The sequence below is a fragment of the Anomaloglossus baeobatrachus genome, chromosome 6 (assembly GCF_048569485.1).
Source record: "Anomaloglossus baeobatrachus isolate aAnoBae1 chromosome 6, aAnoBae1.hap1, whole genome shotgun sequence".
In the NCBI taxonomy this organism is placed as follows: Eukaryota; Metazoa; Chordata; class Amphibia; order Anura; family Aromobatidae; genus Anomaloglossus; species Anomaloglossus baeobatrachus.
In genome coordinates this window covers 89935046-89951502 of record NC_134358.1, presented here as the reverse complement: position 1 = coordinate 89951502, position 16457 = coordinate 89935046, and the positions used below count along the sequence as shown (strand labels likewise).

The following is a 16457-nucleotide window of genomic DNA, read 5'->3' as shown; positions in this document are numbered from 1 at the left end:
ATTCCTAGAGCTGCAGACAATCAGTGAACTCAGTGGCTCTGAGCGGCTCTTACTGTCTAATTGGGCAGAGCTGCCAATCTCACTTATTGGCCCCAGCGATATTGATAAGACATTGGGTGCTGAAGCTGAGAGTTGGCAGTGGACCTGGGGAGGTTAAGATAGGGGTAGAACAAACAGAACGTTAATGCTAAACGCTCTCTCATTGACAAGTATGGATGTAATATGTATTGCTCTACCGTATATGAATGTGTTTCTTTGCTCCTCAGATGGCGTCTCTGATATCATGTGCATTGGTCCTGATCGTCATTTATTTTGTTGCACCGCTCTTATCCTGGCTGCCTATGGTGAGGGAATGTAGGTTTGCGGAATTGAATCTTTTACCTACATCTTGAAATTGAAGACTACTAATATTAGCCACATTTCCATTGCAGTGTGTCCTGGCCCCGATAATTGTTGTGGGCCTTAAGGGCATGCTCATACAGTTCAGAGATCTGAAGAAATACTGGAATGTTGATAAATGTGATTGGGTAAGAACGGGAAGAAAGCATTTATGATACTAAGCTTTTAATAAATTAAACAATTACCCCTTTTGTAATTTTGTATAAATAATATTTCCATTTAGGTAATTATGCCCTATAAACCCCCAAAAAGTGGATTAAAACCCACTGACCTGATGACCTGTTGAGTAACGTACCAGGGAGGGGCAGTCTTGGGCAAGGGTTGTAGTCCTCAACCCACCCCTGCACAATACAGAGACAGGTGGGCAGAGTGAAGTGTAGAGTGGGTATGGAGGTGGTACCTGCTTGAAGCTGCTCATCTAGGTCTTTATCCGGCTTTTGTGGATCCCATTCACTACAATCGACGACATCACATGCCACAAGTTCACAACCAGTTAAAACTGTAACAACTTTACTACAAATTCATTTAACATACAGCTTCCACTTTTTTTAAGGCAGTTTTTACACCAAGGTCTATCAAAGGCAAGGTCTATCAAAGGCACTTCTTTCTTTACAGAACACAACCAAGGAGAGGAGGGTTAGGGAATTTATCATTTCCTTCCTGACCCAACCATTTAGTATGTTGGCTGGTCTGATGGCTCAGCTCTTTAGCAACCTTCTGACTGTGCTCCCACTCTGGTAGCGACCCCGCAAACCATCTGTCTGTACCACTTAGGGGTATTTTGCACGTTGCGACATCGCTATTGCGATATCGTCGGGGTCAAATCGAAAGTGACGCACATCCGGCGCCGGTAACGACGTTGCAACGTGTAAAGCCTAGGAGAGAAGATGAACGAGCGTGAAACAGTCAAAAATTGGTGATCTGTGTCACATCGTTCATTTTCATAATGTCGGTGCGTCCGCAGGTACGATGTTGTTTGTCGTTCCGGCAGCTCCACACATCACTGTGTGTAAAGCCGTAGGAGCGACAAACATCTCCTTACCTGCGCCCGCCGTCCACCGGCAATGCAGAAGGGAGAAGGTGGGCAGAATGTTTACATACCGCTCATCTCCGCCCCTCCGCTTCTATTGATCGCCTGCCGTGTGACGTCGCTGTAACGCCGCATGACCTGCCGCCTTAGGAAGGAGGCGGGTCGCCGGCCAGAGCGATTTCGCAGGGAAGGTAAGTGCGTGTGAACCTACCATAGCGATAATGTTCACTACGGCAGCTATCACAACATATCGCATGTGCAATGGGGGCGGGTACTATCGCGCTCAGCATTGCTACCATCGGCTAGCGATGTCGCAGCGTGCAAAGTACCCCTTACAGTTGCCGACCTAAGAAAGCGATGCTCTCCTCTTTTCCTCTGTTTTACTGGATTTACACTTCATAGCTGATGGGGCTCACACTTCATTTCGGTCTCCTCGACTCTATCTCTTCTGTCTTCTCTCTCTATGCCTGACTCCTCCACACCACATGACTCCACTCTGCTACATCTAACCCTGCAGGTCCTTTCTTTGCTACTCCCTATCTCCTTGTACCAGGAAGCTTCCTTCCCTAATCTCCTCTGTGCTGGGGACTGTCCTCCCCCTTTTAACCCATGCCAGCCTGTCACTCCCTCACATTCCCTTACACTGTGGGACCAGGGACCCAGTGACACCTAGTGACGGCTGGCCAAATTACACAGGAAAATGTACACACGTAAATACATCACTCTAAAATATCTATACTTGATCATAACACTTCTTCAAGGGCGGCAGGGCACTGGACACCCTCTTACAGTTGCACTAAGGTGCAAATAAAACTCTAGGACAGCAGTCCATAAAGTTTCATATAGAAAGTGTAAATCCCTATAAGCGCTGGGTAGATGGTAATCTTTTATAGATGCAATAATTCCTTGGTTAAACAGTTGAGGTCCTGTGTGAGGAACGTTCCGGCCGGTAGGGTTCAGTCACATGAATCGAATTTCTTTACCTTCTCATATCATATCAGTTACCATGAGTACTATATAGAATGGATAGCCAGTAGAGGACCATGAGTTGGAAAGAAATCCCCAAACAGGCAGGATTGGGTAGTTTCAGCTCACTTTTCTGTAACTATACAAGTAAAATAAACCTACAATGTGATGTTCTGCTGTCAATCACTGCCAAACAGAAATAGGCAGGACACTTTGTAACCTAAATTCTGATTCCTCTATTTCCTTTCCGGACTTCATTTGTAGGTGATCTGGATTTGCACTTATCTGGTTACAATCAGCTTTGCCGCAAATATTGGCCTTTTATTTGGCGTGGTGTTTAGCATAGCAGTTGGCGTGCTGAGATTAACCAGGTAAGAACTACACTATAACTGTCATTAACTTTGTGTGTTTCTTTTCGTTATTTTGAGCTGGCTGCAGCATTTTGTAGGCTCCATATTGTTCTCTTTAACTTCTTTCTGACAAGTTGTTTTCTATTTTTCTTGTCCTTCCGTTTTTTCAAAGCCTTCTTGCACAAGCCATAACTTTTTTTTTCTATGATAATAGAGCCCTTTGAGGGTTTGTTCTTTGTGGGCCAAGTTCTAATTTTCAATGACACCATTCATTGTCTTGAAAAGTGGTGAAAATTCCAAGTATGGTGAAATGGTGAAGAAGAAGCAGTTCTGCCATTGTTTTTTTTTGCTTTTCTTTTTTCTTTCGTTTTGTTTGTTTTTCAATGCACAGTAAAAATGACTTAGAAACATGATTGCCAAATTGGTTTACTGTTTTATTATAGTTTTTACATATTAGGGGTTAAAAACAATTAAAACTTTGTAAAATAAAATTCATTTTGTGTCACGATTTCCTGAAACACTTTTTCCATCAATGGAGCTGAATGAGAGTTTATTGCGTGTTGAGCTGCAGTTTTTCTTGGTGTCATTTTAAAGTACATATTATATTTTCATTGCATTATTTTAGCCAAGTTTACCATATGGGATAAATAATGTTATATTTTCTTAAATTGGATTCGTATGGATGGAGCAAAACCAAATTGTCTGTTTATTTTTCATTGGTGAAAAGGGGGAGATCCAAACTGATGTTTTTTGCCTTTTTTAAATTTTTTACTTTTTACTTTGCGGCATATTTCCATTTTTGCCTTTTTGTTTTTTCTTCCCCTTTTTTCAAGAGTTACAACTTTATTATTTCACTGTCCACATAAATATATTTTTTTGTTGCGAGATGACTTGTACTATTGAATGACACCATTCATTTTACCATTTAGTATACTGGAAAATGGCAAAAAAAATTGCTTTTTGGGAATCGTTTTTAAAACATATACTATGTGGTAAAAGTGACCTCACCATATAGCGGGCTTTACACTCAACGACATCGCTAACGAGATGTCGTTGGGGTCTCGGAATTCGTGACGCACATCCGGCCTTGTTAGCAACGTTGTTGCGTGTGACACCGCAGGAACGACCGGTAACGATCAAAAATACTCACCATATCGTTGATCGTTGTCCAGTCGTTCCAATCCCAATTATCGTTGCTGTTGCAGGTACGATGTTGTTCGAGGAAGGAAGAAGGTGGGCGGGATGTTCGTCCTGCTCATCTCCGCCCCTCTGCTTTTATTGGGTGGCCGCTTAGTGACGCCGCTGTGATGCTGAACGAACCGCCCCCTTAGAAAGGAGGCGGTTTGCCGGCCACAGCGACGTCGCTAGGCAGGTAAGTATAGTGTGACGGGTCCTAGCGATGTTGTGCACCACGGGCAGCGATTTACCCGTGACGCACAACCGTCGGAGGCGGGTACGCTCGCTAGCGATATCGCTATCGATATCTCTGCGTGTAAAGCCCGCTTATGATTATCCTCATCAGTACGATTAGTTGATATCAAACTTGTTTAGTCTTTTTGTTATTTTATTGGTGAAAAAAAATCAGAACTTTGGAAAAAAAAATAAAAAATTATCAGTGTTTTCCGAGACCTGTAACATTTTCATCTTTTGGATGATGGAGCTATGTGAGGGATTGTCTTTTGTGGGGTGAGAGGTTGTTTTTATTCATAATATTTTGGGATAGATGTGACATTTTCATCTCTTATAACAGCATTTTTTGTGGTATTGCAACAATAAAAAAAAATGTAATTTTGCCGTTTTTTTGTTTTTTCTCTTTTGGTGATTACAAATTGGGTTAATTGTTTTTATATTTTGATAGTTCTGACTTTTATGAATGTGACAATACCATATATGTATATTTTTTACATTTTTTTATTAACTTTAATTGGTTGAAAGGAGGATGATTTAAACATTCTTTTTGTATTTTTTAATACTTTTTTTACTTTTCATTATTTATTAGTGCCCTTAAGGAACTACTGTATTTTTCAGTCTATAAGACGCACTTTTTTTCCACAAAATTTTGGGGAAAAGTGGGGGTTGCATCTTATAGTCCAATGGCTGCGGGGAAGGGGGGTGCGGTGGTGGTGGAGCGAGTCATCAGAGGCAGGAACAGGCTGTAGCAGCACCCACTGTGACCACGTGGGCTCGCTAATTAGCCTCATTTCGTATGCACTGCATCCTGATGTCCATCATCGCCCTTTCAGCCCTGAAGCCGGCACTGACAGGTGGGCGGGATGATGGGCGGTGGGTGCGCGCATACTAAACAGCCGGCCCGCGTGATCACCCCTGGCAACTACAGCTCAGAGTGATCATGTGCGGCTATATTCACTGCTCCCCACGCATCATCATCAGCGTGGGGGGCAGTGAATAAGTATACACACCGGTCACCGTTCCCAGCAGCATCGCGATGACTTCCTGTTTGCTGGGCCTGCTGATGTGTGTAGAGAGTGGTGCACACAGTGATGACGTCATCACTGTGCGCACGGCTCCACACAGGTCAGCGGCGCTGCTGCTGGCACAGACAGGAAGACGAGCGATGCTGCGTGGAGTGAGGAAAGGTGAGTATAAATGTTTATGTTTTTATGTGTGCCACAGGATGCGGGCCATATACCAGGATGGGGGTATTTATCAGGATGGGGGTATATAGCAGGATGAGGGTATTTATCAGGATGAGGGTATTTATCAGGATGGGGCTATACCAGGATGGGGGACATATATACAAGGATGGGGATAATATGCAAGGCAGGAGGATCATTACCATGATGGGGTACCTTAGTAGATAATTTGTTGACATTACCCCCATAACAGTGTCAGCAGCAGATCCTTGCCCCATAACATTGTGTCATGACCACATTTTTTTGCTTAAAATTTTAGTTTCCTATTTTCCTCCTCTAAAATCAAGGGGTGTCTTAGGTCCGGTGCGTCTTATAGTCCGAAAAATACAGTATAACCTGTGATTGTCTGATTCTTTGTGCTGTAAAAAGAAATACTACAGTATTGCTGTATATAGTAAAAATCATAGTCTCTTCTGAAGCCTGTCTATAAGCTGGGCTTCAAGGGAACTCCATAATAACAAGCAGGGAGGTCTTCAACAGATCCCTGCCTGTCATAGCAACCCATAGGCGCCCCTTAATCATGTCACAGGTGCACCCCAATGCCACCATGCTGTTAATGCCACTATCCCGTGAGCCGGCTCCATACAAACACTACAGACTTGTGCTGTACATGTTCGGTGGTTGTCGATAAGGGGTTGAAATAGATTTGACATAAATAATTGCACACTAGGATCTATATTTGTTTGCCGATTCATTACATGATAATTGGCCTATGAATTAATATTCATTTCTTTAACTTTACAGATCAAAGATACTACATGTCGTAGATATGCATGAAGACTATTGTGCAGTGACAGAAGAGAAGTACCCAGTAAGGATTTTACAACCCGTACTCACATCCATATTTTAATGTTGTGTACTATTTGCACAGATTTCTTTATTGTCCACTTGCTTCTGAAATGTAAATGTACCGCCCCGCGCTCGACTGCAGCCGAGCCGCTCGGATCCGGGCTCGTTGGTGGGTGGCTCGAGCGCCTCCGGACTCGGGGCCACTTTGCTCTGAAAGGATGCTGGCGCTATGTAGGGGGTTAGGTTTCACTTCCGCCCCTGCCTTCATCCTGCTGAAGAAGCATTAAGCGACACGCGTCCGGGTTGAGAGCTGCATTCCTTCCCCCCACTGCTGTGTGTCAGGAGCTCCTACTATTGTTTACTCTATGGGTAAGCCGTGAATCTTATCTTATACTAATTGTTTGATCCTGTTAGACGGCATTTTCCCTGCAGTATCTGGGAGCTACATTATGTCTAGTGACAGCGTACACCTCTGGGAGCTGTAACTAAGATATGGGGCTTAATCTACTATTTGTCCTATATTTCTATGCTAGCTAGACACACTGCTCCACTTTTGTGGGGGGTGGATGTTTGGTAGAGGTCCTCCTTATACCTTCTGATTAATGAATCATGTGTTTTTAGATTTTTGTATATGTAAATCTTTAATAAAAATTGATGTTTTTTTGGAAATTCACACTCCTATGTGTATGTGGTTCTTTTGGGACTCATACATTATTTGTAGTTTGCTCTGAAAGGATGCTGGCGCTACGTAGGGGGTTAGGTTTACGACCGGGGCCGTGGCTTTTAGTTAAGTTTGTGATGCCACCCACGGGCTGTGGTGAATGGGAACACCACCGCTGCTGTTTACTAGGCACCTGGGGGAGATGTTGCGCAGCAAAGGTGTTAACCCCTCCGTGGGTAGGGGTGATGGCCCCGGGACCCGATTGGGATGGTATGTCAGTGCTTGGCGGTGCAGGGAGCTGCGTGGCCCGAGGGCACAGTTGTACTCACTATGATTGATGCACAAGAGTCTCTGGTAAACCAAGATGATTGTGGTCGGTGCCTGCAGCCGGCTGCGTCTGGTCCCCCACCCTGTTCGGTGGTCTTCACCTTTCTCCTGCACCGTGTAGTGTGTATGTAGACTGCCTTCGCTTCAGCGATGGGAGTCCGCTCCCCGGCGGTATGAGTGTCAGGAAAGCCCGTTTGCCCGCAGACGCTGGCCCGTGGGATCTCTCTGCCTGTGCGGTGGCTTTCTATCCCCCTCGGTGGGTTGTTGTCTTCAGTTGGGACTTGGGTGGGAAAGGACCTATAGTCCAGACCTCAATCAGTGAATTAACTCAGTCCAGTGGCTTCTGGACCTCGTTTCAGGGTCTGAGTACCCCCCTGTGTGCTCCGGTTTCCAGTCGGTTCCCCGGTTCAGTACCGGCGGGCCACTACCCTGTCCCGGTCTCTTACGGTTCCACCTGGCCATCTTCCCGACTCCTGCAGGCTAAGGCCACCATCTGCCTCCTAGCCAGAGGTGACTGGGCTCCGACCCAGACACCTGTTGTCAGTCCGCGGCAGACCTGGGCACAGGTCTGCTGCACTTGAACTCTCCAACTCCACTCACTGACTGTTGAACTTGAATCCTGAACTAGACTGACTGTTGAACTTGACTGACTTCACTTCCTGCCTCAGGCCCTCTGAACTCCTCGGTGGGCATGCCAACCGCCTGGCTCCGCCCCCCTGGTGTGTCCATCAAACCCTGAGGGAGGTGACTAGGGTGTATGTGTTTGGCAGGTGTTACCTAGTGTGGGACTGGTGTTATGCAGGGCCTACCTGTGACTACCTGGCTAGACCAGGGCGTCAGATTTCCCCTTGGTTTAATACAGACCGTCCGCGGGCTGTCCGACCACCACCGGTTTATTTTGAAAACTGCAAAGATAAAACGGGAAAACACATACAATTATATTAACTTTTTACATTTTTAAGCAGACTTTACGAATCATCCCTTACGGGAGGCATTTTTCTTTATCGTTGCAAACGGCTAAAAACATTTTTATTCAATGGGAACGGGACCGGGTCCTTTCAGTTTCCCACCCAAACAAACCTAACCTTGATGCTGCCTCTAAAAACAGGTCAGCACCCCTTTTCCCCAGTCCAGGAATCGGGTTCAAGTCCGGGTATTGCCCACAACGGGCCGGGTACAAAGTTCCATACCCGGCAGTCTCTCAGAGGCCCCACGTCCAGAGGACCCCTGACCCGGAGGGTTGTCACCGGTTGCCATGGTGACGGGACCTCGGCCTCCTCTGCCGCAGGCCCTTCCTCCAACCAGCCTCTCCGGAGACTGTAGGACCTGAAAGGGTGGTCCGGGATTATGTACAAGCCCAAAAGTTATTGGGTGGCCTGCAAGTTCTCGGCCTTGTCTATGAAAATGGGGTAAACAACGGGAATATCAACAAAAGTCCCAACGGGGACGGGAACATGGTAGCCGGGCACCGCTACCTTCTTTTGACAGGGTGTGTCAGGACTGTATGGCGGGGGACGGGACTGGGTACTGCGGCTGACCCTCCTTTTCATATCAAGGGTGAACCAGCCCCTCTCCCCGCAATGCTGGGTGTAGCTCACCAGCTCTCCGGGCTCCAGGTCACGGTTCGGGTGACCCATTGTAAGGTGGGGGTACATATCCCTCTGGGAGACAAAGATCTCGGCCTCCAGGCCGGGTTTGAAAATGAACCCCCATCCACGGCGGGGGTCAAACTGGCGGACTTGGCCTTCCCAAGTTGGGCCCTGCACCCGATAGGTGGCGCTGCGGAGATTCTCCTTCTCCTTGATTGTCCGGGCTAGCACTTCAGCCTTCTGCTTCTCCCGGGCCGCGATCTCCCGGCCCAGCTGGCGCTGCTGCCACTCCCAATATGGAGCGTCTGCCTGCTCCCTTTGCGCGGGGGTCGGGCCCAGCCGGAGCTCCCCCGTGCCAGCTATGACCGGCACCCTCCTTGGGGAACCCCAGTGTGTCACGGCCGGCTCTGCTGCTTGGCAGCGGCAACCCCCCGGGACCTCAGCCGAGGCCTGTGATCTGGAAACGGCCAGCATTACCTGCTGGGCCCTCTTCCGTTCGGCATCCACCTCCATCTTGGCCGGGCGGACTGCCGGGGCGTTGAGTAGCTGGGGCGCGGTCACTTCCGGGATCGGCGGATCCACCTCGGGAACGGGCATCTTCCGAGGACTGATCTTCCACGGGAGCTGGATCGGTGCAGGCCATACAATCGGCCGTCCGCGGTCTGCCTCCACAGGCGGGTCCTCGCGGGCAGATGGGACGGACTCCGCTGCCGATGTTGGGGGCAGCGGACCGAGCGGGGAGGCAACGGCAACTGATACGGGTGGCGAGGGAAGCAACATGGAGGGCAGGGGCAGACCGGGTCCCTCAGCCGCGTCGGCCGGTTCCCCGGGGACATAGGGGCATGGGTCGCTTACCCGCTTTCCAAAATTTCCCTCCACTTCACGCACTCGCACGGCTGCAGCTATCTCCTCCATCTCGGCCACCCATCGCTCCATCAGGAACCGCACCTGGGCTTGCAAGCGGCAGCACATTAGCGTCGTCTGCGTTTCCACCCATGCCGCTGTTCCAGGAGCAGCCTCGGGATTGCAGGCTTGCCAGACGGGGCGGACATGGTGCACTCTTGGAGTCCAGGAACCAAACATGTGGCAGAGTCCTGGAGTCCCTGCCTTTTATCTTTTCGGTCACATGACACTGCGTCTTCACCCGCCCCCCCTTGGTCTTTTCGCAGCACTCGATTCTTTGGCAGATCAGTTTTGTTTTTCGACTGCTCGCTTTTCGGCACGGCCGTGTTCCCAAAGGGCGGGGCTTAAACTCTCGCGCTCTTTTTGCGGGGAAGAAGTCTTTGGCGGGAGTCTTCGCGCCAAAAGATGGCGGCAAGATGGCGGATTCTGAAATTTTTCAACGGGTCACCGCTGACTTCCACTTCAAGGCGCACTTCACCAAGTAGGTGATTAGGTAAGTATCCTGTTCGTGACGCCAGAAGAGTCGATGTGTACCGCCCCGCGCTTGGCTGCAGCCGAGCCGCTCGGATCCGGGCTTGTTGGTGGGTGGCTCGAGCGCCTCCGGACCCGGGGTCACTTTGCTCTGAAAGGATGCTGGCGCTATGTAGGGGGTTAGGTTTACGGCCGGGGCTGTGGTTTTTAGTTAAGTTCGTGATGCCACCCACGGGCTGTGGTGAATGTGGACACCACCGCTGCTGTTTACTAGGCACTCGGGGGAGATGTTGCGCAGCAAAGGTGTTAACCCCTCCGTGGGTAGGGGTGATGGCCCCGGGACCCGATTGGGATGGTATGTTGGTGCTTGGCAGTGCAGGGAGGTGCGTGGCCCGAGGGCACAGTTGTACTCACTATGATTGATGCACAAGAGTCTCTGGTAAACCAAGATGATGGTGGTCGGTGCCCGCAGCCGGCTGCGTCTGGTCCCCCACCCGGTTCGGTGGTCTTCACCTTTCTCCTGCACCGTGTAGTGTGTATGTAGACTGCCTTCGCTTCAGCGAAGACTTGATGAGCAGCGACACAGGAAGCATGGTGTCTGCACGTGGTTCTGCGACCGGCTGCAAGACAGAATCTTGCAGCAAGTAATGGAGGGACGCACCCAGCTCCGGGAGATGGCTACAGCCGGTCGGTCCTACGAGAGGTGGACCGCGCGACAAGTGTCTCACCGGGCAGCGACCACTCAGACCCTGATGCTGATGCCCTTGGGTGAGTCCCATGTGGCCCCTGCCCACTCAAGTGCACTAACCCCGCCGGCGCAGTTACCGGAGACGATGCCTGCAGCGGTGCCCGCTGAAGTCCATGCTGCGATGCCTGCTGCGACCCATGCTGCAACGCCACGCAAGACAGACCAGACCAGGCCGCAGCAGTGTCCTGTCTGGCCAGACCAGACCAGGCCGCAGCAGTGTACCGTCTGGCCAGACCAGACCAGGCCGCAGCAGCGTCCCGCCCGGCCAGCCCAGACCAAGCCGCATCCACGCCACGTCCGGCCAGACCAGACCAGGCCGCAGCGGCGTCCCGCCCGGCCAGACCAGACCAGGCCGCAACGCCGTCTACCTCAGCCTGCAACGCAGAAACAGCCACCGCACCCCAGCTGCTGATTGAAGAACCGGGTCCTGCGTCCCCGCCGGGAGAAGATCCAGTGTTCCTGAGGCTCAAAGAGGAACTGAGTGACCACTACCCGAAAGACATGGTGGACAAGTACCTAGTCCCTAGGTGGTCATCTGGACATGGAGTAGTCCCAGCAACTGCCGTGGCTAGGAAGTGCCCACCACCCTGGCCTGCTGAAGAACGCCTGTCCCCAGCGCTGCTGCCGGAGTCACCGGAGGAGTGCCCAACATCACTAAGGGAGAGGAAGAGAGGCCTGGAAGCTGAGGAGCTGATCCCTGAACAGTCGGAGGAGGACGCAGCACCCTTTAAAGTTGAGGGAGGCCCAGAGGCCGAGATGTTGCCCTACTCCCACTGGGAAGAAGTTCCAATGCCCCCTGCTGAGGAAGAACTATCCATCTTGATAACCAGCATGTATGTGACTTGGACTTGGGAGCCCACAGACAGCGAGGTACCAGTAGCACGGAGTCCAGCCAATAGAGTGCGGCATCGTACAAGAGCGAGACCACCCCTTGTGTAGCCTTCTCCAGACAAACAGAAGGGAGAAGTGACAGCCCGAGATCTGTAGGAAAAGCAGTTGCTCAGAAAAGCCCGGCACCAGGTTAGAGGTGCTCTTTACCGTGGAGTAGTGGAGGAATTCAGCCTGAAGACTGGCTACGGGTTCATAGTGGCGCCTGGCATTAAAGAGGGCATTTTTGTCATCAGAAGAGACGTCTGGTCCCATCTGCCCAGAGGACACCCTGGCTGTGATCTACACATGGGAGACCTTGTAGCGTTTACCAGACACCAAGGCAACCGAGGCTGGTATGCACTGGACGTAACGCCATGCCCAAGGAGCTCCAGTTACAACCCAGCAGTTTCCACCAAAGAACAAGATAAAGACACAGATACAGCTAAAGACGAAGATACCACAAGCACTACAGAAGAAAACACAGAAACCTCCAGGTGTCAAAGCCCTACAGGCAACAGCCCTGGTTGTGAAAGGAGGAAGTTTAAGTAGAGAGTGCAGCAAAGTTCGAGTTACCAGTTTGGAGTTAAAGCAACTTTTGGAAAAGTTTACATACACAGATATTCTTATTACGTTTGAAGAAACAAGCTATAGCTCAGGCCACCTCCACAAGTGCAGGATAGAACTTGTCTGATTTAAGAGCTAATGAAGCTTCAAGAGGAACCTCAAGACCCACCTGTTCCAACAAGCCTACAACCTACAATAGCCTTCAGTCCAGTAGACCACTGCGCAACCAGCTCTGTCCTCACCTATTGTACCATCACCCATTCCCTGTAGACTGTGAGCCCTCGCGGGCAGGGTCCTCTCTCCTCCTATACCAGTCTGTTTTGTACTGTTAATGATTGTTGTACGTATACCCTCTTTCACTTGTAAAGCGCCATGGAATAAATGGCGCTATAATAATAAATAATAATAATAATGATGACCTCACCTGATATAGCAGCTAATGAAGGAACGCAGATATCAGACTGCAATTTTATTAATTTAAGGTAACCACTAACATATGGAACATATTTTTTTCCCTGTCCATAGCTTTTAAGGCACTTATAGGGACATAAACAATAGTTGATAGATCCTTAGGATCCAACTGCTAAGATCGCTACTGTGTATAAGTAGAAAGTGGTTTAAAATTTTGGTGATGAAGGGATGTTTTTGTTCTTACATTGGGTTTTTGCTTCCCCATCTGAGAGTCGCATATTGTAGGTGTAGAGACCCTGATTCCTGTGATGTGTCACTTACTGGTCTGTTTTATGCAGTTTTGATGAGATCACTATTTTCTCTGCCAAGCTCTATATTTCCCAACCCACACCAGTGATTATCAGCTTTCTGTGTATACTGTGCATAGGCAGACAGCTGACAATTATTGATGGGGGCTAGGTTTTACACAGCTCATGAATATGGAGCACTACATGGCAGCAGGCTTATTAGTCCACTTGTGATAATCTCCTGCTTATAAAACTGTAATTTTTATCAAAACTACAGCATGAAGCTCAGTAAGTGACATATCGCTGGAATCAGATTTCTCATGACAGATTCCCTTTAAGTAAATTGGACTAAACAGAAATACTGGACATAGCACATGGATCAGATGAGGCATTAGCCATCACTGTGTGTCCTGCAGTGGAGGGTGACTATTGGGATCCCAATGGATGAACCAACAACTGAATATTCATTTGTGCCACCTTTTAAAGCTCTGCCATACCGGCCAATAGACAGATACAAAAACCCACCACAAATGCCCAAATACATTATATTTGCATAAGTCCATCCATTTTAGTTTTACATTTCAGGACAGTCCCATTGGTACTCTTATGCCGGCGTCACACGGTACGATATATCGGGCGATATGTCGTCGGGGTCACAGATTCCGTGACGCACATCCGGCATCATTAGAGATATCATACCATGTAACACCTCCGATCGACTGTGAACGAGCAAAAATACTCACCTTATCGTTGGTCGTTGACACGTCGTTCATTTTCAAAATGTCGGTCCTCCTTATGTGCTCTGGTTGTTCATCGTACCCGGGGCAGCACACATCGCTCTGTGTGACACATCGGGAACGACGAACACAGCTTACCTGCGTCCCGCCGACAATGCGGAAGGAAGGAGGTGGGCGGGATGTTACGTCCCGCTCAGCTCCGCCCCTCCGTTTCTATTGGCCGCCGCTGTGTGAAGTCGCTGTGACGCCGAACGTCCCTCCCCCTTCAGGAAGAGGATGTTCGCCACCCACAGCGACGTCGTTAGGGAGGTAAGTACGTGTGACAGTGGGTTAACGTCTTTGTACGCCACGGGCAACAAATTGCCCGTGATGCACAAACGACGGGGACGGGTACGATTGCTCGTGTGATCGCACGATAGATCATCCCATGTGACGCCAGCCTTAGACCTCGACCACATATCCTCGAGATGTGTAGTAAATATTTAGGCCCATATAAATATTACAATGACTGCACATAATGTACATTGTAGCAGAAGGATAATATTTATATACCGTTTGATTAAATTCTCATTATAGACAGTGCAAGTGACTAATTACTAATTTCGCCTGAGGAAGAATTTATTGATATGAATGACAATAGTTAAAAGAAAAAAACTAAAAAAAATCTTGGTTGAAAATAACATTTTGGCAAATTAGAGCTCATTGTGCCGGTGTACAGCCCTCATTATATGGACTAACGTGATTATCTGGAATGATAAATATTTTTTAACTTCCTTTTTCTATCATTCTTCCAGGAGCCAAAAGTTATCTCTCTTGCGTCACCACTTTTCTTTCTCAATGCTAAGAAATTCCACACGGACATCCTGGAGATGAACAGCAAAAGACGAGGATCCGGCCCGGTGAGGAAATGATCTTTTTATTAGAAGTAAAGTTTTGAGATAGGTCAATAATGGAGACTCCTGAACCTTTTAGACATGGGTTTCTGAGCTCCATTCTTCATATAGGACATAACTTATAGGGAACTTATCACCAGCTTTTCCCCATATAAGCTAAAAGCATCATCTTTAAGCCCTCTTCCGCATGTCTCCAGCTATCTGCGAATGAACCCCCACCTCTACTGCAGATCCATGAAAATACCTTTTATAATGCTTCCATGCTGTATGGTAATCACCACTGTCTGGTCCAATAGTTGTCACTGGTCTGGACTCGGCGCCTCCTCTCTGCCGGCCTTTCAGTTTTGAAGAACATGAATTAACGCCTCCTTTGTCATCCACCCAGAACTGCTAATCTCAAGTTTGAAGCACAGACCTGCATTGGGGCATTGAGGGAAGAGCAAAGTCTTGTAATGGGTATGCGCCAGCTTCACTCCAGATCATCGGCTCCCTCAGGAGGGAAAAGCAAAGCGCACCTGCAGCTCTGTGCTTTAACTGCACAGACTCGAGATTTGCAGAGCTCGGTAGATGGCATAGGCTACTTTCACACATCAGTTTTTTTCCATCAGGCACAATCCGGAAAAAAACGGATAAAATGGATCCGGCGCCGGATCCGTTTTATCCCCATTGATTTATATTAGCGCCGGATTGTGCCTGATGGCCTTGCGTTGCATCCGGCTTTTGCCGAATCCGTCGTAATTGGCTAATGCGGTGGCCGGATGGAACGTCTCTTGTAATGTTTTTTGTCTCTGACAAAAATCACATTGCGCCGGCGCGATACGGCGTGATTTACAATGGAAGCCTATGGACGGCGTTTTGCGGCAAAAACGGATGCGCCCGCCAGATCTGTTTTTTTAAACTGAGCATGCTCCAATTTATTGTAAAAGAACAGATTCAGCAAAAAAACCGGACGAAACTGATGCAAAAATGGATGCGCTGGATCCATTTTTTGATGGATCAAGTATACCGGATCCGTAAAAAAAAGGATCCGGTGCATCCGTTTTTGCATATTTTGCGCCGGATGTGTTGCATCAGGCACACGCTGGATTGTGCCTGATGCCAAGAAACTGATGTGTGAAAGTAGCCATAGGGGGAGTCATCCACGTCCATCAAGACAAAAAGAAAGATGACTGTAGGGAAAGAGGAGGAGCATGAGCCAAATGTCATTATACTGTGCTCCGATTCTCTCACAAGGTAAAATCGTATCGTAGATGAATAGAAGAAGGAGAGATTAATCTCTCCATCTTCTCCATTGTCTGTTTCGGCATATATCGGTATATCGTACTGCACTTTGATGTCATCCAAGTGCAGTCCGATGTTTCATATGCATCATTCAGCTGGCTTTACACGCTACGATATCATTAATGAATTATCGTCGGGGTCATGTTGTTTGTGACGCACATCTGGCGTCATTAACGATATCGTAGCGCGTAACAGTTATGTGCGACCTAAAACGATCGCAAAAGCGGCAAAAATCGTTTGCTGCGGAGAGGTCGTCCTAAAACAAAAAATCGTTTACCTCTCATTAGAGATGTTGTTCCTTGTTCCTGCAGCAGCACACATCGCTATGTGTGACACCGCAGGGGCGAGGAATATCTCCTTACCTACCTCCACCGGCTATGCGGAAGGAAGGAGGTGGGCGGGATGTTTATGTCCCGCTCATCTCCGCCCCTCCACTTCTATTGGACGGCTGCTGTGTGACGTCGCTGTGACGCCGCACGACCCACCCCCTTAGAAAGGAGGCGGATCGCTGGCCAGAGCAACGTCAC

General features: G+C 48.6%; 1 protein-coding gene across 1 annotated transcript in view; it reads left to right on the top strand.

The window, feature by feature from the left end:
* Nucleotides 1-16457, top strand: part of SLC26A7 (solute carrier family 26 member 7) — a 99836-nt gene that overhangs the window by 48149 nt on the left and 35230 nt on the right. Inside the window, exons 9-13 of the mRNA XM_075316260.1 lie at nucleotides 267-344; nucleotides 432-527; nucleotides 2660-2766; nucleotides 6144-6210; nucleotides 14551-14655. Coding sequence (XP_075172375.1) covers nucleotides 267-344; nucleotides 432-527; nucleotides 2660-2766; nucleotides 6144-6210; nucleotides 14551-14655 — 453 coding nt within the window. The remainder of the gene's footprint in view (nucleotides 1-266; nucleotides 345-431; nucleotides 528-2659; nucleotides 2767-6143; nucleotides 6211-14550; nucleotides 14656-16457) is intronic.